This window comes from Salmo trutta, chromosome 30, assembly GCF_901001165.1.
Source record: "Salmo trutta chromosome 30, fSalTru1.1, whole genome shotgun sequence".
Lineage (NCBI taxonomy): Eukaryota > Metazoa > Chordata > Actinopteri > Salmoniformes > Salmonidae > Salmo > Salmo trutta.
This window is the reverse complement of record NC_042986.1, coordinates 19,561,748-19,586,636: the sequence shown is the minus strand read 5'-3', so window position 1 is coordinate 19,586,636 and position 24,889 is coordinate 19,561,748. Positions and strand designations below refer to the sequence as shown.

Here is a 24,889-nt window from a genome sequence, read left to right as displayed (position 1 = left end):
ACTCTCCTGACATAATCTAATGTTTTGCTTTCGCTGTAAAGCCTTTTTGAAATCAGACAATGTGGTTAGATTAACGAGAGTCTTGTCTTTAAAATGGTGTAAAATAGTCATATGTTTGAGAAATTGAAGTTATAGCATTTTTGAGGTATTTGTATTTCGTGCCACGCGATTCCACTGGCTGTTGACTAGGTGGGACGCTTAAGTTAATAGGATGTTGGGCACCATGAGCCGCCAGAACAGCTTCAATGCTCATCAAACCATTCAGTGACTACTCGACTCGTGCCCTGTGGATGGAGGGATTGTCATCCACTCCAATCAGGATAGAAATTATTCACCATACTATAGGATGTAAGTAATCACTCAAATTGGCTATGTATTTATTGCCGTTTACCTTGCCCTCTAAAGGGTTAAGTGGACCTAAACCATACCAGGAAAATGCAGCCCACACCATAAGAGCTGCCAGAACCCTCATTTACTCAAGTGTTTCCATTATTTTAGCAGTTACATGTTTCTCTACATTCTACTTCTATGAACCACTAGAATTGTCCTATTGTAGACTAGATAGTAAGCACACAGTGGAACATCACTCAGACAATCTGTGACAGTGTTGTCTTTTAGCCACAGTCACAGTCTGATTCAAATGTCTGATGCAATGCTGGGTGAACTGCACCGGTAGCCATAGTGATGGCGAAATGTAAGCCTCCCCATCTCACTCTCGCTTTTTTCTCTCCATCTCTCTCGTCCTACCTCTGTCCGTTTTCCTCTATCTCTTTCTAGAACTCTCTCACAGCTCAGTTTCTCCCTTCTCTGTGACTCTCTCTCTCATTCTTTCTCTACTGGTTCAGACTGGCCTTTTGGAAATGGCTGCAGTAGCCTGGGGTGCAGTAGCCTTGCTGTAGCATCCATCTGCTCAGACTACAGTAAGTGTGGACAGGAGGACACAGTAGTGCTGGATGATGAACTCGTACCATGACACTACCATGGCACCAACCTACTCTATGGCATCCATTTTATTTGGAGTGCTTTTAAGTGGCACTGCAGACTCTACTTTTCAAATCATTAAGTGGATTTATCAGTGATAAACAGAGATGTTGACAGCTGAGAAATCAGGGAATTGCGAATAATGCAAATATGGCCCATTGGAATTAATTAATAATAATCTAAGAGGACACAGCTAGATGTTTTTTCCACTTTTTTTCCCGGCTTTGCTTATCATTAGACAAGTTGTACACGATGGAGGTCAAGCAAACAGTGCGGGTTCTGTAGCTACATCCATGATTAATGGGAGTGCATGGACTGTGTGAGAATGCATAAGTCACACCCCACAAGACATGCCACCAGAGGTCTCTTCACAGTCCCAAAGTCCAGAACAGACTACTGGAGGCGCACAGCACTACATTGAGCCATGACTACATGGAATTATATTCCACATCAGGTAACTGATGCAAGCAGTTGAATCAGATTTATAAATTAGATAAAAATACACCTTATGGAAGAGCAGGGACTGTAAAGTAACAAACAGGCACAGACACACACACACACACACAATAACATACGCACTATACACACACGTACACATGGATTTTTGCGTTGTTGATATGTGGTAATGGAGTATGGGCCTGAGGGCACACACTTAGTTTGTTGTGAATTCTGAAATGAATGTATTGTAATGTTTTTAAAATTGTATAACAACCTTAATTTTGCGAGACCCCAGGAAGAGTAGCTGCTGCCATGGCAGCAGCTAATGGGGATCTATAATAAACACAAATACTGAACTCGGTTTAATGCCCATCATACATTTCTCATGGATACATCTAAAACGGTATGAATCGATAACTGTCTTACTTTCCCTATTTCCAAATTACTGGCTGAAGGGGTAGGAATGCGATGTGGAATGTTTGATCCTCCTTTGATCCTCCTTGCTTGTCGGATGCAGCCACGGGGGCGACAGACATAAATTACACATCACGGCTTGTAAATGAGCTGAAACTAAGTGTTTCTATCAGCCTTCTAGAGAAACATACAGATGAAAACACAAACATACAAAAACACACACTTATACACAAGCACACACACACACGTACACACACGTACACGTGGCCAAGAATGCACAAAACAAACAAATACACATGAGCGCACGTACTGTACACACCGACACATACACCCCTCTGTCTAATCAGACAACAGTCAGCACTGTTCAAACCACCAAATCAAAATAATGACAGAGATTCATGATATTGTACTTCCTTAACAGCAGCCAACACAAAATAATTTAGGCGACATGTTCAGAGAAGGCTTTTCGAGGACACTTCAACCGCTGATTCAACTGTCATTAAACAGACTTTGCAAAGAAGCAGCCACCCCAACTGAACCTCAATCAACTCCATTCTCTGCGTAGGAAGATAAGCTGGCTAGCGACAACATAAGGATGGAAATCATTGGCTATGTAGAGTCCACTCAGAGTCAAGATATGCCCTCTGTCAACGACAATGGACTGAGTGTCTGTGTGCCAAGTGTTTACCAGGATTTTACAATCAATTCCGTGACAGACAACTGCTCGGAGTTCCAATAAGTGCCACTTGTAAGTTATTATTATTTTCTTTCTTTTTATGTTCAAATAAAATGAAATGAAATAAAATAAATACATCACTTTATCTTTCTGAAGCTCAGCATGGGAGATAAATAATGCAATTCATCGAACCTTTCTTTTACCAGGAATTCTCTCGAGGTTTCAACCTCCTTTCTGGGAAAGACCTGAAATAATATAACTAATAGAATAAGAGATCTAATAACTGTGCCTTCAATATAGGTTGCAACTGTACCCTAATACAATAGTGTCATATCATTAGCCTTTGTTGTTATGAGTGCAATACATAGACAGTAACACATCAGTGCTTTCACGAATGATAGCAAAATATGTCTCCGGTTCTGCTGCATACATAGCCTACCAAAAAGGCTCAAGTCTGATGAGTTCGGATTGCAACTCAACTCTTTTCCGGAGCAGAAGCTAGCGTGAGATACCGATGTCAGGCTTGTTCAAAATCAAGGGGCCATATCGGGCCCTGGCCAAAGTCTCTTCCGGGTATTCTACTTCTTTGTCGGAGCATTCTAATCCTCTAGAGAGCAGGTGGTGCCAATGAGATAACACTGCGGTGGTTGGGAGTCCCATTATGCATATTGCTTCTGATGGATGGTAGTCAGAACTTTGAAGCCCTTCTCCAGGGGTGACTAACTGTGGCAGTGTGTGTGCCTGAAAAGTATGCATGTTGGTCTGCAAGCAGCCTTTCTGGCATTCCATGCTTCCGTGTTACGATAAACAAAATATGTTATGGTGAGGAAACAAACACAGGCAGTCATGTTTGAGGTGATTTCAAAGTCCAATTCAAACTAGAAATAACCTTTTCTATGTCAGCCATTCTCAAAGGGAATCTCTTCACTACTTAGGAGTTTGGAATGTGTCAGTCGTTTGGGGGAAAAAAAACTATACTTTTTTTTTTTAGAAGACTAAAGCCATTATGAGAAATAAAAGGACATTGTGACTGAGGCTACTGACACATGTCAGCTATGTGATTAAGACAACATAGAAAAGCAGAAAAAGCTGGATATTGGCTATTGGATACTTCAATTCAAATAAAAATGTTAATAAGGATAATGTCCAGAAAAGCAGGAATTCCTGATTAATCAGGAAGAGTCCCATCCATGACTGATACAGTTGGAGATACCCCCCCCCCCCCCGTGGTGATATGTACCTGGTGAGGGTGAGGGAGGTTTCCTGTGCTGTGCTGCCATCTCCTCCTGTCCTGTCCTGCTCCTCCTCAGAGACACGGCTGTGCTGGACGAGGCCTTCTGCACTGAGCTGGAAGACAGACGGAACCTGACCATGTCCCTCTCATCGACCACCTCCGAGAGAGGACCAGAGAGACAGAAAGCGAGAGAGGCAGAGCGAGAGAAAGACAGAAAGTGAGATAGAAAGAGAAGTCAGTGTGGGACTGCCAAATGAGCAGCTGATCCATCATCTCATCTAATGAATTGGTTAATATCACACATTATGAAAAATATGTGTTACCTGGGCAGGACTTTGGCTGTTGGAGGAAGAGGTATAGGCCATGATTCCATAGGGGTTGGGCGTAGAGCCGCCCTGCAGACTAAACTTCATTTCTTCGGCCCTCAGGGCACCCCACTCCTGGAAGGGGCACCACACCCCCCAGCGCAGGCACTGCATGAAGGCTGTCCGGGAGATTGTGGAGGTCGAGGAGAGCTTTGGAACCCAAAAACACCCAGTCAGTAGAACCTTTAGCGGTAAAGAAAAACTTCAAGCATTATGTGTCGTGCGAGGCACAACACATTGCCAGACAGGAAGAAGTGGAGAGAGCTCCTTGTGGCCTTATGTTCCGAAAGGGAAGAAGAGGATTCATAAAGTAAGTAAGCAAGCATGTGTAGTCTATATGTTATAACTGCTGCTACACAATAATTAAACGTAGAAAAATAACCGTTTGTGAATACTAGCCATCTTTATTTGTGGGAGTTTATACCATTCCTGTTAGTATTAAAACAAGAGATTACTGTTTTTAGTCGATCAGGAGCAGCGGAAATGGTTTCGAAGTCAAAATACCAGAGGTCCTTATCAGTCAACGGTCTTCTCGACAGTCGAAAAAAGTTCCATTTGCTCCAATAGCTTTCCCCGCAAATATTGTATCATGGTTGAAGGAGACGAAAATTAAATGGCTGAGGAAAGACAATAGTGGTCCAGCAATTCCAATTTGAGAGCATTGTCCTTTCACTTCAGCCAAGACTGGAGTCCAAGGTTATTATAGTTTTTATTTATTTTATTTTTATTTCACCTTTATTTAACCAGGTAGGCAAGTTGAGAACAAGTTCTCATTTACAATTGCGACCTGGCCAAGATAAAGCAAAGCAGTTCGACAACATACAAAAACACAGAGTTACACATGGAGTAAAACAACATACAATCAATGATGCAGTAGAAAAAAATAAGACTATATACAATGTGAGCAAATGATGTGAGATAATGGAGGTAAAGGCAAAAAAATGCCATGGTGGCAGAGTAAATAAAGTATGGCAAGAAAAACACTGGAATGGTAGATTTGTAGTTTGAAGAAAGTTAAAAGTTAAAATATAAATAATATGGTGCAAAGGAGCAAAAAATAAATAAAATAAATAAATACAGTAGGGGAAAAGGTAGTAGTTTGGGCTCAATTAAAGATGGGCTATGTACAGGTGCAGAGATCTGTGAGCTGCTCTGACAGCTGGTGCTTAAAGCTAGTGAGGGAGATAAGTGTTTCCAGTTTTAGAGATTTTTGTAGTTCGTTCCAGTCATTGGCAGCTGAGAACTGGAAGGAGAGACGACCAAAGGAGGAGTTGGCTTTAGGGGTGACCAGAGAGATATACCTGCTGGAGCGCGTGCTACAGGTGGGTGCTGCTATGGTGACCAGTGAGCGGAGATAAGGGGGGACTTTACCTAGCAGGGTCTTGTAGATGACCTGGAGCCAATGTGTTTGGCGACGATTATGAAGTGAAGGCCAGCCAACGAGAGCATACAGGTCGCAGTGGTGGGTTGTATATGGGGCTTTGGTGACAAAACGGATGGCACTGTGATAGACTGCATCCAGCTTGTTGAGTAGGGTATTGGAGGCTATTTTGTAAATGACATCGCCGAAGTCGAGGATTGGTAGGATGGTCAGTTTTACGAGGGTATGTTTGGCAGCATGAGTGAAGGATGCTTTGTTGCGAAATAGGAAGCCAATTCTAGATTTCACTTTGGATTGGAGATGATTGATGTGAGTCTGGAAGGAGAGTTTACAGTCTAACCAGACACCTAGGTATTTGTAGTTGTCCACAAATTCTAAGTTAGAACCGTCCAGAGAAGTTATGCTGGATGGGCGGGCAGGTGCAGGCAGCGATCGGTTGAAGAGCATGCATTTAGTTTTACTTGTGTTTAGGAGCAGTTGGAGACCACGGAAGGAGAGTTGAATGGCATTGAAGCTCGTCTGGAGGGTTGTTAACACAGTGTCCAAAGAAGGGCCAGAAGTATACAGAATGGTGTCGTCTGCGTAGAGGTGGATCAGAGATTCACCAGCAGCAAGAGCGACATCATTTATGTATACAGAGAAAAGAGTTGGCCCAAGAATTGAACCCTGTGGTACCCCCATAGAGACTGCCAGAGGTCCAGACAGTAGGCCCTCCGATTTGACACACTGAACTCTGTCAGAGAAGTAGTTGGTGAACCAGGCGACGCAATCGTTTGAGAAACCAAGGCTACTAAGTCTGCCGATGAGGATATGGTGATTAACAGAGTCAAAAGCTTTGGCCAGGTCAATGAATACGGCAGCACAGTAATGTTTCTTATCGATGGCGGTTACGATGTCGTTTAGGACCTTGAGCGTGGCTGAGGTGCACCCATGACCAGCTCTGAAACCAGATTGCATAGCGGAGAGGGTGCGGTGGGATTCAAAATAGTCGGTAATCTGTTTGTTGACTTGGCTTTCGAAGACCTTAGAAAGGCAGGGTAGGATGGATATAGGTCTGCAGCAATTTGGGTCAAGAGTGTCACCTCCTTTGAAGAGGGGGATGACAGCAGCTGCTTTCCAATCTATGGGAATCTCAGACGACACGAAAGAGAGGTTGAACAGGCTAGTAATAGGGGTTGCAATAATTTCGGCAGATAATTTTAGAAAGAAAGGGTCCAGATTGTCAAGCCCAGCTGATTTGTAGGGGTCCAGATTTTGCAGCTCTTTCAGAACATCAGCTGAATGGATTTGGGAGAAGGAGAAATGGGGGAGGCTTGGGCGAGTAGCTGTGGGGGGTGCAGTGCTGTTGAATGCAGTAGGGGTAGTTAGGTGGAAAGCATGGCCAGCCGTAGAAAAATGCTTATTGAAATTCTCAATTATAGTGGGCTTATCGGTGGTGACAGAGTTTCCTATCCTCAGTGCAGTGGGCAGTTGGGAGGAGGTGTTCTTATTCTCCATGGACTTTACAATGTCCCAGAACTTTTTAGAGTTGGAGTTGCACGAAGCAAATTTCTGTTTGAAAAAGCTAGCCTTGGCGTTTCTAACTGCCTGTGTGTATTGGTTTCTAACTTCCCTAAAAAGTTGCATATCGCGGGGGCAGTTCGATGCTAATGCAGAACGCCACAGGATATTTTTGTGTTGGTTAATGGCAGTCAGGTCTGGGGAGAACCAAGGGCTATATCTGTTCCTGGTTCTAAATTTCTTGAAAGGGGCATGCTTATTTAAGATGGAGAGGAAGGCATTTTAAAAAAATAACCAGGCATCCTCTACTGACGGGATGAGGTCAATATCCTTCCAGGATACCAGGGTCAGGTCGATTAGAAAGGCTTGCTCGTTGAAATGTTTCAGGGAGCGTTTGACAGTGATGAGTGGAGGTCGTTTGACCGCTGACCCATTACGGGTGCAGGCAATGAGGCAGTGATCGCTGAGATCTTGGTTGAAAACAGCAGAGGTGTAATTAGAGGGCACATTGGTTAGGATGATATCTATGAGGGTGCCAGTGTTTGCGGCTTTGGGGTTGTACCTGGTGGGTTCATTAATAATTTGTGTGAGATTGAGGGCATCAAGCTTGGATTGTAGAATGGCTGGGGTGTTAAGCATGTCCCAGTTTAGGTCGCCTAGTAGCACGAGCTCTGAAGATAGATGGGGGGCAATCAGTTCACATATGGTGTCCAGAGCACATCTAGGGGCCGAGGGGGGTCTATAGCAGGCGGCAACGGTGAGAGACTTGTTTTTGGAGAGGTGGATTTTTAAAAGTAGAAGTTCAAATTGTTTGGGTACAGACCTGGATAGCAGGACAGAACTCTGCAAGCTATCTCTGCAGTAGATTGCAACACCGCCCCCTTTGGTCGTTCTATCTTGTCTGAAAACGTTGTAGTTAGGGATGAAGATTTCACAGTTTTTGGTGGACTTCCTAAGCCAAGATTCAGACACAGCTAGGACATCCGGGTTGGCAGAGTGTGCTAAAGCAGTGAATAAAACAAACTTAGGGAGGAGGCTTCTAATGTTAACATGCATGAAACCAAGGCTATTACGGTTACAGAAGTCATCAAAAGAGAGCGCCTGGGGAGTAGGTGTGGAGCCAGGCACTGCAGGGCCTGGATTCACCTCTACATCGCCAGAGAAGGAGTAGGATAAGGGTACAGCTAAAAGCTATGAGAATTGGTCGTCTAGGACGTCCAGAATAGAGAGAAAAAGGAGCAGGTATCTGGGGGCGATAAAATAGCTTCAAGGTATAATGTACAGACAAAGGTATGGTGGGATGTGAGTACAGAGGAGGTAAACCTAGGCATTTAGTGATTATGAGAGAGATATTGTCTCTAGAGACATCATTGAAACCAGAAGATGTCATAGCATGTGTGGGTGGAGGAACTGAGAGGTTGGATAAGGTATAATGAGCAGGGCTAGAGGCTCTACAGTGAAATAAGCCAATAAACACTAACCAGAACAGCAATGGACAAGGCATATTGACATTAAGGAGAGGCATGCTTAGCCGAGTGATCAGAGGGTCCAGTGAGATTCAGACAGCTAGCCGGGCCATAGGTAGCAAGCTGGTGGAAGATGGGAGGTCTGTTTTTAGCCGCCTCGTGCGTTTCCGTCTGTGGGTTAGTGGGGTTCCGTGTGGAAGGGGGGACCTGTCCAAGTTGGCAAAATAGTTAGTTATAGTGGCCCAAGAAAAGTGTCCGACAGACCTATTCAGATCGCAGCCGAAAAGACAGCTAACGATTAGCTGGCCGCAGATGGGCGATCAGGTTACGTCGCGACGGAGGGGCCAGTTGGACAACTCCCTCGGGCAGATAACGTCGGTGATCCAGTCGTGAAGACCCAATGGGGCTCCGCATCGGCAGTAAAACGGGTCAGGATAGGTGAGTTGTAGCCCAGGAGACACTTCAGCTGGCTAGCTCAGGAATAGCCCACGAGTGGCTGACGGAACTCTTCAGCTGGCTAGCTAGCAAGCTCCGTAATAGTGTGTGTTAAATTCCGTGACCGACGTTGCCAATAGTCACTCAGGTAGCAGCTAGTTAGCTGCAAGATCCAGGTGTAAATGTCCAGAGCCTGCGGTAGAAATCGAGGAAAGGAGAGAGAATAGGTCCGATATGCTCTGGTCTGAGTCGCGCTATACAAAAACTGGCGATAGCTTTTCGAGCTAATGGATAGCTGAGGACAGCTAACCGTAGCTAGCTGAACTTCAACGTTAGCCAGTGAAAATGGCTAACCTCTGGCTAGCTTCTGTCGTGGAATTCAGATGAGGTAAATAATACTTTCTTTTTTTTTTTAAATTGATGAGGCGGGTTGCAGGAGAGTGCTTTGAGGTTGAGTATTTAGAATAAAAAAAATGTAAAAAGATAAGTGAAGAAAAAAATATGTAAATATATATATATATATACACGGGACACGACAGGACGTCTGAACTGCTACGCCATCTTGGATGATGCCAGTGGTTGTTTTTGTTTTTGTTAGTTGTCATTTTCTATTCATTTTTTTATTTCTAGTTTAGTTTCAGTTAGTTCATTCTTGATTTACTACTTTTGTTTTAGTTTGAGTTTTATAATTTATTATATTATTTAGTTTCAGTTTTAGTGTTAGGGAAAGAAAGTAGGTAGGCTAGGAGCCATTTATGTGTTGTAGGCCTATAGTTTGTGTTTTGGGGATATCACATTTTCCCACCGGGGGGGCCGTAATACACAAGGTGATGGGTCAGGTCATAGCTTTGGTTGTTTAAATTATAAATCAATCTTAATGAGACTTGACTATGATGCCCAGTTGTCAGTTACGACGAGTAAGACCTTCTCTTGTAGGTTGAGTAACACACATGCTGTGCCTCGTTGAAGCAGGCTGATATGCCCATAAACAAAGTAGTCGGTCCTTTCTTGCTCCATCTGTCTACACACATGGTTATTTCGATGTCTCTTTCAGAATCTCCTTAACTTTCTGGGTTGCTGTATCCATTTGCAAAGCAATCACCCCGTTTACTCTAGAAGTGCCAGGAGTATTACATTTGGGATCAAGTGTTTGGTTGAATTTTCTGAAGGCTGGCTAATAGCACAGTCTTGTGGACATGCCAGACTGGATGAATAAATTAACCAGTGCTTCTATTTTTTTTAAACTCATTTGAAATTAGGTTGCCATGTTTCTGCTCTTTTCAGGCAAATGGCTAAAGTGGGTTGTCCTAACGTTACAGTTGATGTGCAGCTACTAAGAGCTGGTGGCTGTCTCACCTTGTCTTTATCCTGAAATTGTTTGCATTTCTTTGTGGGCGCTGTTCAGATGAACTTTGGTTGGCTTTTCCCAGTTCTACAACACATTTGCTTTTGTCCTTTCCAGCTTTACTTTTTGCTGACACCATTGTTCACACCTATGGTTCACACTCAAGCACGCCCTCTGATTTCTTCCCTGTTAGAGCTATCACTAGCTCTACTGATAGCTATAGTGATGCACAAGCTAGCCTTTTTGAAATGTCGGCAAATGCTGGCAGCATTTACCCGCCAGATTCAGAAGCTTGAAAACTCCATGAAAAAATAAGATTGAAAGCCCCCTTTGATTTTGAAGTTTAGAAGGAAAAAACACTAAAACTAAACAATGAGTTTTTATTTTAGTTAGTTTTGCAGTCAAATATAGTTTCAGTATTGTTTCGTTTTTCAAATGATTTTCTTAATTATTTTATTTCAGTTTACTAAATTGTTTTCCCATTTTAGTTTCAGTTTTCCTTTACTATAATAACCTTGCTGGAGTCCCAGAGGAATGTTACTAAAGCATGTCCAGTCTATAGGACATTGGTCTATGGGCAATGTGGTCATGATCAGGGGTTCTGTAACTGGGGGTCGAAGGAAAACTAGACAAACACAGAGGTGTAATGGGTTCGCACTCAAAAATATGTTGCATAAAACTTACTTCATTATTCTATATTTTACTGCATCATTTTCAGATTTACAGCCTTCTTCAGTGTGTAGGTACAATTAGATGTCAATCTCCTGGGATTTCGCTTGTTTACCTTGTTAACCACCTGAATCGAATTCAGGGATAGTTTTGGTGTTTCAAATGAAGAGGGTGGCTTAGCAAGTAAACTGAAAGGGGAAAAACATATTTGAAGGTAAATTGAGGGGGAAAGAGGACTTTGTAGAAAACAATATATACCATTTAAAGGGATACTTCAGGATTTCGGCAATTAAGACAATTATCTACTTCCCAAGAGTCAGATTAACTCATGGATACAAGTTGTATATCTCTGCATCCAGTTTGAAGGAAGTTAGAGGTCGTTTTACAAGCCAATGCTAACTAGCACTAGCACAATTACTGGAAGTCTGTGGTATCTACTAGCATGCTAGCAGTTACAATAGACATCTAGTCATTGCGCTAATGCTAGTTAGCAACTTCCTTCAAACTGCACCAGAGACATAAAAATGGTATCCACGAGTTCATCGGACTCTGGGGAAGTAGATAAAGGGCTTCTTTGCCAAAATCCTGAAGTATCCCTTTAATGTTCATGTTGTGTTGTACAGCACTTGTAGTATTCATTGATATTTGCATCATATTAATTACTGATATTGCACAGCTCCTCAAATATCATAAACCTTCTATGTTTGAACGAACACACGCACGCATGCACACTTCCTAGTTAGCCCCGTTCTACAGTAGGCCTTAATACAAGTGATACATCTCCCCCATCACCTGAGAACAGTCACACGTGCACTTTAGGGACAGATTTGTTGTGCTTAAACATGATTTACAATGAGTCCCGTGGCGCCTCTACTTCACTCTGAAGACAGCCATTCATGGAAAAAATTTAATTCCCGCAAGCAGTTTCGCAGAATCGATTAATAAGCCGGTCAGCCTCAGACCAAAGTAATCAATCACAGGTAGGGAGGACGAAACACATAAGAAATCCTGCATGTGCCAAGGCCACGTCAGATATAGTATTCTAGAGAAATAAAATCATTCTGAATGTGTTCCGAACAACAACTGATGAATAAAGCCCCTCAAGGTTGCATCCTGACCAATTATATATACAGCATAAATAAACCCTGGATTGCTGATGCTATGTATTGGCCAGTGAGAGGCTTTGAAGCCACTGGTCCACCATACAGAGCTCGCCAGCTTGTAGTCTTAAAAAACAGAAATGAGTTACATCAGATTCGTTCAGCAATTCCAATGTGGAAAATGAATTGGGAAAGAATAGGGTTTTGGGATAAACGCTGAAAATAATGTCTGAGGTTAACACAGGCTTAGGATACATTATTTTGGGCTTTCATCCAATAACACTACAAAAACTCCATTAATTTCCCCATAGGCTTTGGTCAACAAGCCATTGCGGAGTTAGTGCGTACAAAAAGACACTGTTACTATTGCTCTCTATTGGCACTCCACAGAAGAAGCAGGCCTTTCATAAGAATGAATGGAATTCTACAGTATTTCAATGAAACGTTTCAAGTGGGGACAGTAATATTACACTTTACACTTAAAGGAAATTGTTTATATATCTGAATAAAAAAAAAAAAATGTTTAGCACACAATATAATTAAAAATGATTCATTAGGTTGTCTGTAATAGAATAAATGTGGCAAAAACAAATGTAGACATTAATAAATGCATTTCTATAGGTTCCCCAAAAATGTTACAATGGTGGGGGAGTGTCAAGATGGAGGTGCAGTGGCTTTTAATGGGACCCATACAGTATCATGCAAAAAGTTGACCAAAAAGCACCTGAAAGCAACTGGATGATCAAGACTCTTGGAAGAATGGTCTGTGGACAGATACATCAAAAGCATCACTTTTTGGATGACATGGGTCCCATTATGCCTGGCGAAAATGATGGTTTTGGGATGCTTTGCTGCCTCAGGACCTGGACAACTTGCCTTAACGTTTTAGTGACAGGGGGCAGTATTCGGAAATTCAGATGAATGACGTGCCCAAAATAAACTGCCTGCTACTCGGGCCCAGAAGGTAGGATATGCATATTATTAGTAGATTTGGATAGAAAACACTCTGAAGTTTCTAAAACTGTTGATGTCTGTGAGTATAACAGAACTCATATGGCAGGCAAAAACCTGAGAAAAATCCAACCAGGGAGTGTGGAAATCTGAGGTTTGTAGTTTTTCAAGTGATTCCCTATCAAGTATACAGTGACTTAGGGTCATTTTGCACTTCCTAAGGCTTCCACTAGATGTCAACAGTCTTTAGAACGTTGTTTCATGCTTCTACTGTGAATAGGGAGAGAAAGAGCTCCTGGAAGTAGATGAGTGAGAAAATGACAAGAGCTCAGTGGCGCGCGCTCCCGTGAGAGTTAGCTGTGTTCCTTTTCTTTTTTGAAGACAAAGGAATTGTCCGGTTGCAATATTATGGAAGATTTATGATAAAAACATCCTAAAGATTGATTCTATACATCGTTTGACATTCTATACATCATCTGTAATATAACTTTTTTGACTTTTCGTCTGAACCTAACTGCGCGAGACCAGTGCATTTGGAGTACTCTACCGAACGCGCGAACCAAAAAAATATATGGACTTTATCGAAACAAATGAACATTTCTTGGGGAACTGAGATTTCTGGGAGTGCAATCCCGACGAAGATCATCAAAGGTAAGTGAATATTTATAATATTATTTCTGAGTCTTGTTGACTCCACAAAATGGCGGGTTTGGTTTCGTGTCTGAACGCTGTACTCAGATTATTGCAAAGTGTGCTTTCACTGTAAAGTTTTTTTGAAATCTGACACAGCGGTTGCATTAAGGAGAAGTGTATCTATAATTCTTTGAATAACAGTTTAATATTTTATCAACGTTTATGATGAGTATTTCTGTAAATTGATGTGCTCATTCACCGGAAGTTTTGAGAGGCAAAACATTTCTGAACATTACACGCCAATGTAAAATGGGGTTTTTGGATATAAATATGAACTTTATCGAGCAAAACATACATGTATTGTGTAACATGAAGTCCTATGAGTGCCATCTGATGAGGATCATCAAAGGTTAGTGGTTCATTTTAGCTGTATTTCTGGTTTTTGTGACGCCTCTCCTTCCTTGGAAAATGGCTGTGTGGTTTTCTTGTCTCGGCGCTGTCCTAACATAATCTAATTTTATGCTTTCGCCGTAAAGCCTTTTTGAAATCGGACAATGTGGTTGGATTAACGAGAAGTTCATCTTTAAAATGGTGTATGTTTGAGAAATTTGAATTATGAGATTTTTGTTGTTTTGAATTTGGCGCCCTGCTACTTCACTGGCTGTTGAATAGTGTGTCCCACATTTCCCAGAGAGGTTAACAGAATGAATATTTAATTCTGCTCTCTATCAGAGAATTCTACAGAAGAATGTCAGGCCATCCGTTTGTGAGCTGAAGCGCAGCTGGGTCATACAGCAAGACAATAATACAAAATACACAATCAAGTCTACATGAAAATGGCTAAAAAAACAACACATTTTAAGTTTATGAATAGCCTAGTCAAAGTCCAGACCTAATCCTAACTGAGTTAAAGCAGTTCTGCATGCAAGGGTGGGCCAAAATTCCTACACAGCGATGTGAGAGACTGATCAACAACTACAGGAAGCATTTGGTTGCAGTCAATACAGCTACTTAGTGTAAGGGGGCAATTACTTTTTCACACAGTGGAATTGGGTGTTGCATAACTTTGTTAATTTAATATTTTTTGTTGTTGTTATTTGTAAAATCAGATTCCCTTTATCTAATATTAGGTTTTGGTTGAAGATATGATATCATTCAGAATCAAAAATATGCAAAAATTTTGAAAATCATAAAGGGGCAAAAACTTTTTCATGTCATAAAGTGCATTCGGAAAGTATTCATACCCTTTTTCCACATTTTGTTACGTTACAGCTTTATTTCTAAAATGGATTAAATAAAAAAATGTCCTTATCAATCTACACACAATACCTCAATGACCAAGCAAAAATAGGTTGAGAAATGTTTGCAAATAAATAAATTCAAAATTCAAAAAGAAATTCCTTATTTAGATAAGTATTCAGACCCTTTGCTATGACTCAAAATTGAGCTCAGGTGCATCCTGTTTCCATTGATCATCCTTGATGTTTCTACAACTTTACTGGAGTCCACCTGTGGCATGATTTGGAAAGGCACACACCGGTCTATATAAAAAGGTCCCACAGTTGTCAGAGCAAAAACCAAGCCATAAAGTCGAATTAACTGTCTGTAGAGCTCCGAGACAGGAATGTGTCGAGGCACAGATCTGGGGAAGGGTACCAAAACATTTCTGCAGCATTGAAGATCCCCAAGAACACAGTGGCTACACTCCATCATTCTTAAATGGAATAAGTTTGGAACAACCAAGACTCTTCCTAGAACTGGCTGCTGGCCAAACTGATCAATCAGGGGAGAAGGGCCTTGGTCAGGGAGGTGACCAAGAACCAGGTGGTCACTCTGACAGAGCTCCAGAGTTCCTCTGTTGAACATCTCTAGAGACCTGAAAATAGCTTTGCAGCGATGCTCCCCATTTCAACCTGGCAGAGCTTGAGAGGATCTGCAGAGAAGAATGGGAGAAACTCCACAAATACAGCTGTGCCAAGCTTGTAACATCATACCCAAGAAGACTTGAGGATGTAATCGCTGCCAAAAGGTGCTTCAACAAAGTACTGAGTAAAGGGTCTGAATACTTATGTAAATGTGATATTTCAGTTTTTATTTTTAGTATATTTGGAAACATTTCCAAAAACCTGTTTTTGCTTTGTCATTATGGGGTATTGTGTGTAGATTGATGAGGGGGGGAAAACTATTTAATCCGTTTTAGAATAAGTCTGTAACATAACAAAACGTGGAAAAAGTGAAGGGGTCTGAATACTTTCCGATTGCACTGTCTTCCCCCCGCAAGTGCAGACATTAACTGCTACTTCATTGAATTGAAACTTGAAAATGGGGGCTGTAAAACAGATAGCCATATATATTCCCAGGAGGCACTGCCTGTTTTTCCATTTCACGAGGTCGAATTAATAAGATGTTTCATAAGAAACATTAATTCAAGCGAGTCCATTTTGAAAGTGATGATTATGTAAAAATTATTTAACTAGGGAGAGATAAGTTTATTGTGTGGTGGAAGTAGCTAGTAAAAAATATGAGGCAATTTATCTAATGTGTTTTCAACACCCTCTCTTTTGAGCTCTCGTTCAGAGCAGACTGTCGTGTCTAGCACATGGTCTAACACTTTGTTCTGTAATGTTTAATGAATATTCTCGGTTTGGGTTTGACCTGTGGGAAGAAATGCTGGTTGGATATCTGAGGAGCAAATGTGAGGGGAAACAAAGCACCAATCACAGGCGTCTTCTACAGTGCAGAGAATGCTCTTATCTGCCCAGCATTCGCCTCTTATCAAACTTCCAAAGTCTTCCAACTGTAGAAAACTGCTCAAACTTGACTAAATTACTGTTAGTGCATATTAAAGACAGGCATGTTATATCCACACGAGCTGGAGGCGAACAACCCTTTGAAACTGGGCATGTTTCTGCATAGATAGCTCTTCAGCACAGCCTTTAGAATTCAGAACTGCCACGATAGCATCAACATGAACCCAAACACTCTTATTAACTGGCACAGAGAGGGTTCTTTCTACAAGATACATTCCAAGAAACCTTTATTACACAGTTTACCACCATCAAACACAGCCCATGGTTGGTATACAAGCAATGGAACAAAAAGAACCCATTCAGGGGACAGTTAACTCCCTAACACAATTTTCTGTGTGAGGTTTGAAAGAGCACTCCGTATAGGCATCAAAGTGGTGTGATCTACACATAAACTGCATAGAGCAGCAACTCAACTGGGCAGACAAAAGCATCTTGTGGAGATTCTCAATACGGCTCTTCAATCATCATCTGAGTAAACAAACAAACAGGGATATTATAAATAGGTACTGTACGGCTGAAGCCGGGGGGGAAATGCAACATTTATTATGCGGCTAATCTTTTAACATGAACATACTGTATACAGACAGTCAACATCGTTCAATGGCAGAAGTAAGCTGAAGGATTGTGTTCTCTCACTGAGTGAATATTGCAATCATCTAGTAGTGGGAGCTCAACATTATGCCAAGGAGTGGATGTAGGCGGTTTAATTGTGATGGCTTGAGGGGGGACATTTGGCCATTGGTCTTAGTAAGCTCAAGCCCCCCTCCTTGGATCGACAGTGAAAATGAGTAGGTGACACCTCCAAGATCAGGGGCACTGACTCATTCTGTAATCTTACTCAGTGAGTCATGTTCAGCTACAATACAATGAACGACCTGTCGTGGCAACAGAGCGATGTTGTAACAATGCCATCAGATTCCAGGGTGATAATACTGAATGTTGGTCTATGCCCTCTACTACCATATTCAGATGAACTAATTAAAAAAAAGCTTGCCTTTAGCTATGTAAATGTTGTGACAGTCATTGGTTTGAAAAACAATCCTTTCAGAAACTAGGGTCAAGAAATCCCTTCAGATATTTTGAAAATATATAGTCAAGAAATTGGGTGTATATTTTTTAAAAAGTGTCATTAAAATGCATTTTGGAAGCAAACATGCATATGGTAATGCAACAACAGTGGAGATGAGAGAGAAAAAGAGAAAGGGTCGCCTGAGGCAAAGACGAGCGAGAGGGAAACTTTTTCAGAAAGTTATACAGAGAACAATAATAGCAAGCGATGTCACTGCACACATAGGCCTCATTGCTGAAAATGGCAAAGTATTTTTCTGGGAGAAGAATCCATCAAGAGTGTTTAGTCAAGTAAAATGCAATGTTTTGGCATCCGCAGACAAAACAAGTATTTCATTGTCAAATGTGAAATTGGGGGAAAATATAGATCTCATGTCTGTAACCTGGGGCCATGAAATCTTCAAACTTTAAAAAAGAGACAACCTAAATTACAGACAGTGACCAATTCAGGGCATCTCTAATACAAAGGTTCATTTATTAACTTTGCCTGAGTAGAGCACATGGTGACTAGACCGGCCACGTGGGTGAGTCCACCATCACGCGCATGTTGATTTTGTACATCCACTCCAGAAGTGATTGAGACGCGCAGGTTGAAATATCAAAACAACATCTAACCAACTATATTAATTTGGGGACAAGTCGAAAACACATGAAACAATCATGGACATTTAGCTAGCTAGCTTGCTGTTGCTAGCTCACTTGTCCTGGGATATAAACATTGGGTTGTTATTTTACCTGAAATGCACTTTGGATCTTTGTAGAATTGTTGAATAACATGTACAGTATGTGTAAATGTATTTTGCAATGCTCACACACTCAACACGAGCGGTGGGTTCAGCATGTTAAGCAGTCAAATCTATAGAAATATAAAAACAATTATACATTAATGTATACAGCCTTTGAGATTCCCAAAAAGTAGCCCGACTTTCAATGACTCAGGCTTTTTCGCAAGCAATGGGAGATTGGGAATTATTCCTAAATTAGAGGAAAGAGCATTGATGGGAGACTGAGTCTGACAGTTATTACTATTAGTGCAGTCTGCTGGGCGGTTGGAGTCATTATTTCAGCCAAAACCCTGTGACAGGAAGCGGCCCAGAGCTTTCCACTACTTATTCTCCACAATGAGCAGCCCTGCAGAAAGTGAAGAAACATGCACCGAGATCATTAACTTAACATTTTCATCCATCTGCTAGAAGACTCAGTCACTCGGATTCTGTGTTCTTTTCAACTCAGCCCCACCAAGACCAAATAATGCTTAGAAGAGTTGAGTCGGGTGTCAGATTCAGCCGTCGCTGATTGCAGAATCCTCAAGGAGAGTTCATGAGAGCTGGGACTTTTGCTGAAACCAATTTATTGTGGAATAGACAGTCATTGTTATTTTCTGGGGATTCCAGTGCAGGCCTGTGGAGTGAACATGCATGTAGTCCTATTCATCTGTCTACCTTGTGAAGTGAACATAAGTGCAAAGAACACAAACATCAAAAAGCAACACTGGAATTGAATAACGGGGATGAAGGCTTTGCCTAGCATAAAGAAGGGGATCACCTCTTCTGAGCCAAAGCAAATATTAGTATATCAACCACGTCCCTTCAAAGCAGTCAGTGGGAACAATCTAACTTTTCATTTAGCCCAGCATATGACTGAATAAGATGTCTTTCGGAGGGTAGAATTGTCGAGTATGTGAGAAAAAGTAATTATAACTACCTCTGGCCATTTCTGCACTTCAAATCAAACTGAAAAACCAGCAAAGGATTATGTAAAAGGTACAAAAAAACAGTCTGTAATTGTATAAGGGTATACATGTACTGTAGCAAAGTACTGGAGCGTATCCATTCCATTAACTGTACTGTTCCATCAACTACTGTAAACCCAAGCCCTTGTTTTTATTTGTTGGCTTTATGTAGGCTATTTTTACATACTTGGTAATGGCAATATTAGTTACTTTTTAGGTCTATCATTTTCATTTAGGTTTGGATATAATTTTTATTAACTACATGACAATGATTTTGAGATATGAAGATGTTATTATAAATTACATGAAACTATTTCACGGAAATTTGCATATGAAAACCATAACTGGTAAGCAGAACGGTAGAAATGGTAAGATAAATTGGCATTCCACCTGAGAAAGGTTGCCGACTACTAGTGTAGCCTATTAACGGGAACTTCAGGAGTAATGGCAGAATCTGAAAAGCCAGCAGAAGCGGAATAGTTGGGTCAGGTTAAGGTGTTTATCATCTAGATATATGGCGCCCTCAAACCATTTGTCTTATTTCATTAAAAAGTAAGCTTAGTGTCAGACTAGCGCAATGCATATAGTTCATTTTATTAAAACACATAGGGTGTGTCTATACAGTGTATTCGGAAAGTATACGGTCGTGGCCAAAAGTCTGCTGCCTCAGTTTGTATGATGGCAATTTGCATATACTCCAGATTGTTATGAAGAGTAATCAGATGAATTGCAATTAATTGCAAAGGCCCTCTTTGCCATGCAAATGAACTGAATCCCCAAAAAACAATTTCCACTGCATTTCAGCCCTGCCACAAAAGGACCAGCTGACATCATGTCAGTGATTCTCTCATTAACACAGGTGTGAGTGTTGACAAGGACAAGGCTGGAGATCACTCTCATGCTGATTGAGTTTGAATAACAGACTGGAAGCTTCAAAAGGTGCTTGGAATCATTGTTCATCCTCTGTCAACCATGGTTACCTGCAAGGAAACACGTGCCGTCATCATTGCTTTGCACAAAAAGGGCTTCACAGGCAAGGATATTGCTGCCAGTAAGATTGCACCTAAATAAACCATTTATCGGATCATCAAGAACTTCAAGGAGAGTGGTTCAACTGTTGTGAAGAAGGCTTCAGGGCGCCCAAGAAAGTCCAGCAAGCGCCAGGACCGTCTCCTAAAGTTGATTCAGCTGGGGGATCAGAGCACCACCAGTACAGAGCTTGCTCAGGAATGGCAGCAGGCAGGTGTGAGTGCATCTGCATGCACAGTGAGGCAAAGACTTTTGGAGGATGGCCTGGTGTCAAGAAGGGAAGCAAAGAAGCCACTTCTCTCCAGGAAAAACATCAGGGATATTCTGCAAAAGGTACAGGGATTGGACTGCTGAGGACTGGGGTAAAGTCATTTTCTCTGATGAATCCCCTTTCCGATTGTTTGGGCATCTGGAAAAAAGCTTGTCCGGAGAAGACAAGGTGACCGCTACCATAAGTCCTGTGTCATGCCAACAGTAAAGCATCCTGAGACCATTCATGTGTGGGGTTGCTTCTCAGCCAAGGGAGTGGGCTCACTCACAATTTTGCCTAAGAACACAGCCATGAATAAAGAATGGTACCAACACATCCTCCGAGAGCAACTTCTCCCAACCATCCAGGAACAGTTTGGTGACAAACAATGCCTTTTCCAGCATGATGGAGCCCCTTGCCATAAGGCAAAATTGATAACTAGGTGGCTCGGGGAACAAAACACCGATATTTTGGGTCCATAGCCAGGAAACTCCCCAGACCTTAATCCCATTGAGAACTTGTGGTCAATCCTCAAGAGGCGGGTGGACAAACAAAAACCCACAAATTCTTTCAAACTCCAAGTATTGATTATGCAAGAATGGGCTGCCATCAGTCAGAATGTGGCCCAGAAGTTAATTGACAGCATGCCAGGGCGGATTGCAGAGGTCTTGAAAAAGAAGGGTCAACACTGCAAATATTGAGTCTTTGCATCAACTTCATGTAATTGTCAAAAAAAGCCTTTGACACTTACGAAATGCTTGTAATTATACTTCAGTATTACATAGTAACATCTGATAAAAATATCTAAAGAAACTGAAGCAGCAAACTTTGTGGAAATTTATATTTGTGTCATTCTCAAAACGTTTGGCCACGACTGTACAGAACCCTTCAAATTTTTCCACATTTTGTTATGCTACAGCCTTATTCTGAAATGTATTAAATTGTTTTTTCCCCCTCATCAATCGACACATAATACCCCATAATGACTTAGCAAAAACAGCTTATTAGACATTTTTGCAAAATATAACATTTAAATAAATATTCAGACTCTTTACTCTGTACTTTCTTGAAGCACCTTTGGCAGCAATTACAGCCTTGAGTCTTCTTGGGTATGACGCTACAAGCTTGGCACACCTGTATTTAGGGAGTTTCTCCTATTCTTCTCTGCAGATCCTCTCAAGCTCTGTCAGGTTGGATGGGGAGTGTTGGTACACAGCTATTTTCAGATCTCTCCAGAGAAGTTTGATCGGGTTCAATTTCGGGCTCTGACTGGGCCATTCAATGAAATCCCAAAGCCACTCCTGTGTTGTCTTGGCTGTGTGCTTAGGGTCGTTAACCTATTGGAAGGTGAACCTTCACCCCAGTCTGAGATCCTGAGCGGGTTTTCAACAAGGATCTCTCTGTACTTTGATCTGTTCATCTTTCCCTTGATCCTGACTAGTCTCCCATTCCCTGCAGCTGAAAAACATCCACACAGCATGATGCTGCCACCACCATGCTTCACCATAGGGATGGTACCAGGTTTCCTCCAGAAATGACGCTTGGCATTCAGGCCAAAAGTTCAATATTGGTTTCATCAGACCAGAGAATCTTGTTTCTCATGGTCTGAGAGTCTTTAGGTGCCTTTTGGCAAACTCCAAGCAGGCTGTCCTGTGCCTTTTATCGAGGAGTGACTTCCCTGTGGCCACTCTACCATAAAGGCCTGATTGGTGGCGTACTGCAGAGATGACGGTCCTTCTGGAAGGTTCTCCCATCTCCACAGAGGAACTCTGGAGCACTGTCACAGTGAACATCGGGTTCTTGGTCACCTCCCTGACCAAGGTCCTGCTCCCTCGATAGCTCAGTGTGGCTGGGCGGCCAGCTCTAGGAAGAGTCTTGGTGGTTCCAAACTACTTCCATTTAAGAATGAATTTGTTCTTGGGGACCTTCAATGACGCATACATTTTTTGGTAACCTTCCCCAGATCTGTGCCTCTACACAATCCTGTCTCCGAGCTCTACAGACAATTCATTTGACCTCATGGCTTGGTTTTTGCTCTGACATGCACTGTCAACTGTTGGACCTTATATAGACAAGTGTGTGCCTTTCCAAATCATGTCCAATCAATTTAATTTACCACAGGTGGACACCAATCAAGTTGTAGAAACATCTCAAGGATGATCAATGGAAACAGGATGCGCCTGAGCTCAATTTCGAGTCTCATAGCAAAGGGACTGAATACTTATAAATATCTGTTTTTTATATTTAGTAAATGTGTAACAATTTCTACAAACCTGTTTTCGCTTTGTCATTATGTGGTATTGTGTGTAGATTGTTGAGCATTTGATTTTATCCACCTTAGAATAGGCTGGAAAAATTCAAGGGGTCTGAATACTTTCCGAATGCACTGTATAACCCTAACCCATCTGTATAACCCTAACCCACTGTATGCCCTAACCCATCTGGACAAGAGGAATACCTATGTAAGAATGCTGTTCATCGACTACAGCTCAGCATGTAACACCATAGTACCCTCCAAACTCGTCATTAAGCTCGAGACCCCGGGTCTCGACCCCGCCCTGCGCAACTGGGTCCTGGACTTTCTGACGGACCACCCCCAGGTGGTGAGGGTAGGAAACAACATCTCCACCCCGCTGATCCTCAACACTGGGGCCCCACAAGGGTGCGTTCTCAGCCCTCTCCTGTACTCCCTGTTCACCCATGACTGCGTGGCCATGCATGCCTCCAACTCAATCATCAAGTATGCAGACGACACTACAGTGGTAGGCTTGATTACCAACAACGATGAGACAGCCTACAGGGAGGAGGTGAGGGGCCTCAGAATGTGGTGTCAGGAAAATAACCTCACACTTAACGTCAACAAAACAAAGGAGATGATCGTGGCCTTCAGGAAAAAGCAGAGAGAGCACCTCCCTATCCACATCGACGGGACAGTAGTGAAGGTGGAAAGTTTTAAGTTCCTCGGCGTACACATCACGGACAAACTGAAATGGTCCACCCACACAGACAGCGTGGTGAAGAAGGCTTAACAGCGCCTCTTCAACCTCAGGAGGATGAAGAAATTTGGCTTGTCACCAAAAACACTCACAAACATTTACAGATGCACAATTGAAAGCATCCTGTCGGGCTGTATCACCGCCTGGTACGACAACTGCTCTGCCCACAACCGTAAGGCTTTCCAGAGGGTAGTAAGGTCTGCACAACGCATCACCGGGGGCAAACTACCTGCCTTCCAAGACACCTACACCACCCGATGTCACAGGAAGGCCAAAAAGATCATCAAGGACAACAACCACCCGAGCCACTGCCTGTTCACCCTGCTATCATCCAGAAGGCGAGGCCAGTACAGGTGCATCAAATCTTGGACCGAGAGACTGAAAAACAGCTTCGATCTCAAGGCCATCATACTGTTAAACAGCCATCCCTAACATTGAGTGGCTGCTGCCAACATACTGACTCAAATCTCTAGCCACTTTATAATTAAAAATTGGATGAAATAAATGTATCACTAGTCACTTAAAACAATGCTACTTTATATCATGTTTACATACCCTACATTACTAATCTCATATGTATATACAGTACTCTATACCATCTACTGCATCTTGCCTATGCCGTTCGGCCATCGCGCATCCATATATTTTTATGTACATATTATTCATTCCTTTACACTTGTGTGTATAAGGTAGTCGATTACTTGTTAGATATTACTGCATGGTCGGAACTAGAAGCACAAGTATTTCGCTACACTCGCATTAACATCTGCTAACTATCTGTATGTGACCAATACAATTTGATTTGATAAGATATACAGAAACGAGTAACACTTGCACACCACAACGCTGACCCAGGGGACTGAGTGATCTCGCTCTCAGAGGCCATGAGTAAGGTTTTTAAAATCAGGTCAACACTCGTAACGCCGCGACAGGCATATTCACTTCAGGCAACCTCTTGTCACAGTCCGTTATCCCCACGTCTAAAGCTCACCAAGAACTATAAGGCTACCTGCCACAATGACTACCGCCCTGTAGCACTAAAATCAAGAGGGCGCTGAGAGCGCTAATAAAATCAACCCGCAAAACACCAGTCTCAATGTCAGCAGTGAAGAGACGACTCCGGGATGCTGGCCTTCTAGGCAGAGTTCCTCTGTCCAGTGTCTGTGTTCTTTTGCCCATCTTAATCTTTTCTTTTTATTGGCCAGTCTGAGATATGGCTTTTTCTTTGCATCTCTGCCTGGAAGGCCACATTCCCGAGTCGCCTCTTCACTGTTGACGTTGAGACTGGTGTTTTGCGGGTACTATTTAATGAAGCTGCCAGTTGTGAGGCGTCCGTTTCTCAAACTAGACACTCTAATGTACTTGTCCTCTTGCTCCCACTCCTCTTTCTATTCTGGTTAGAGCCAGTTTGCTCTG

At 42.2% G+C, this 24,889-nt stretch overlaps 1 protein-coding gene across 3 annotated transcripts in view; it reads right to left on the bottom strand.

Annotated features, from left to right (window-relative positions):
* Positions 1-24,889, bottom strand: part of nphp4 (nephronophthisis 4) — a 215,703-nt gene that overhangs the window by 101,666 nt on the left and 89,148 nt on the right. For all 3 annotated transcript variants that reach the window (XM_029723198.1, XM_029723199.1, XM_029723200.1), the window contains 2 exons: positions 4,067-4,258; positions 3,750-3,900 (listed from right to left, as the gene is read on the bottom strand). In XM_029723198.1, the coding sequence (XP_029579058.1) occupies positions 3,750-3,900; positions 4,067-4,258 (343 nt within the window). The remainder of the gene's footprint in view (positions 1-3,749; positions 3,901-4,066; positions 4,259-24,889) is intronic.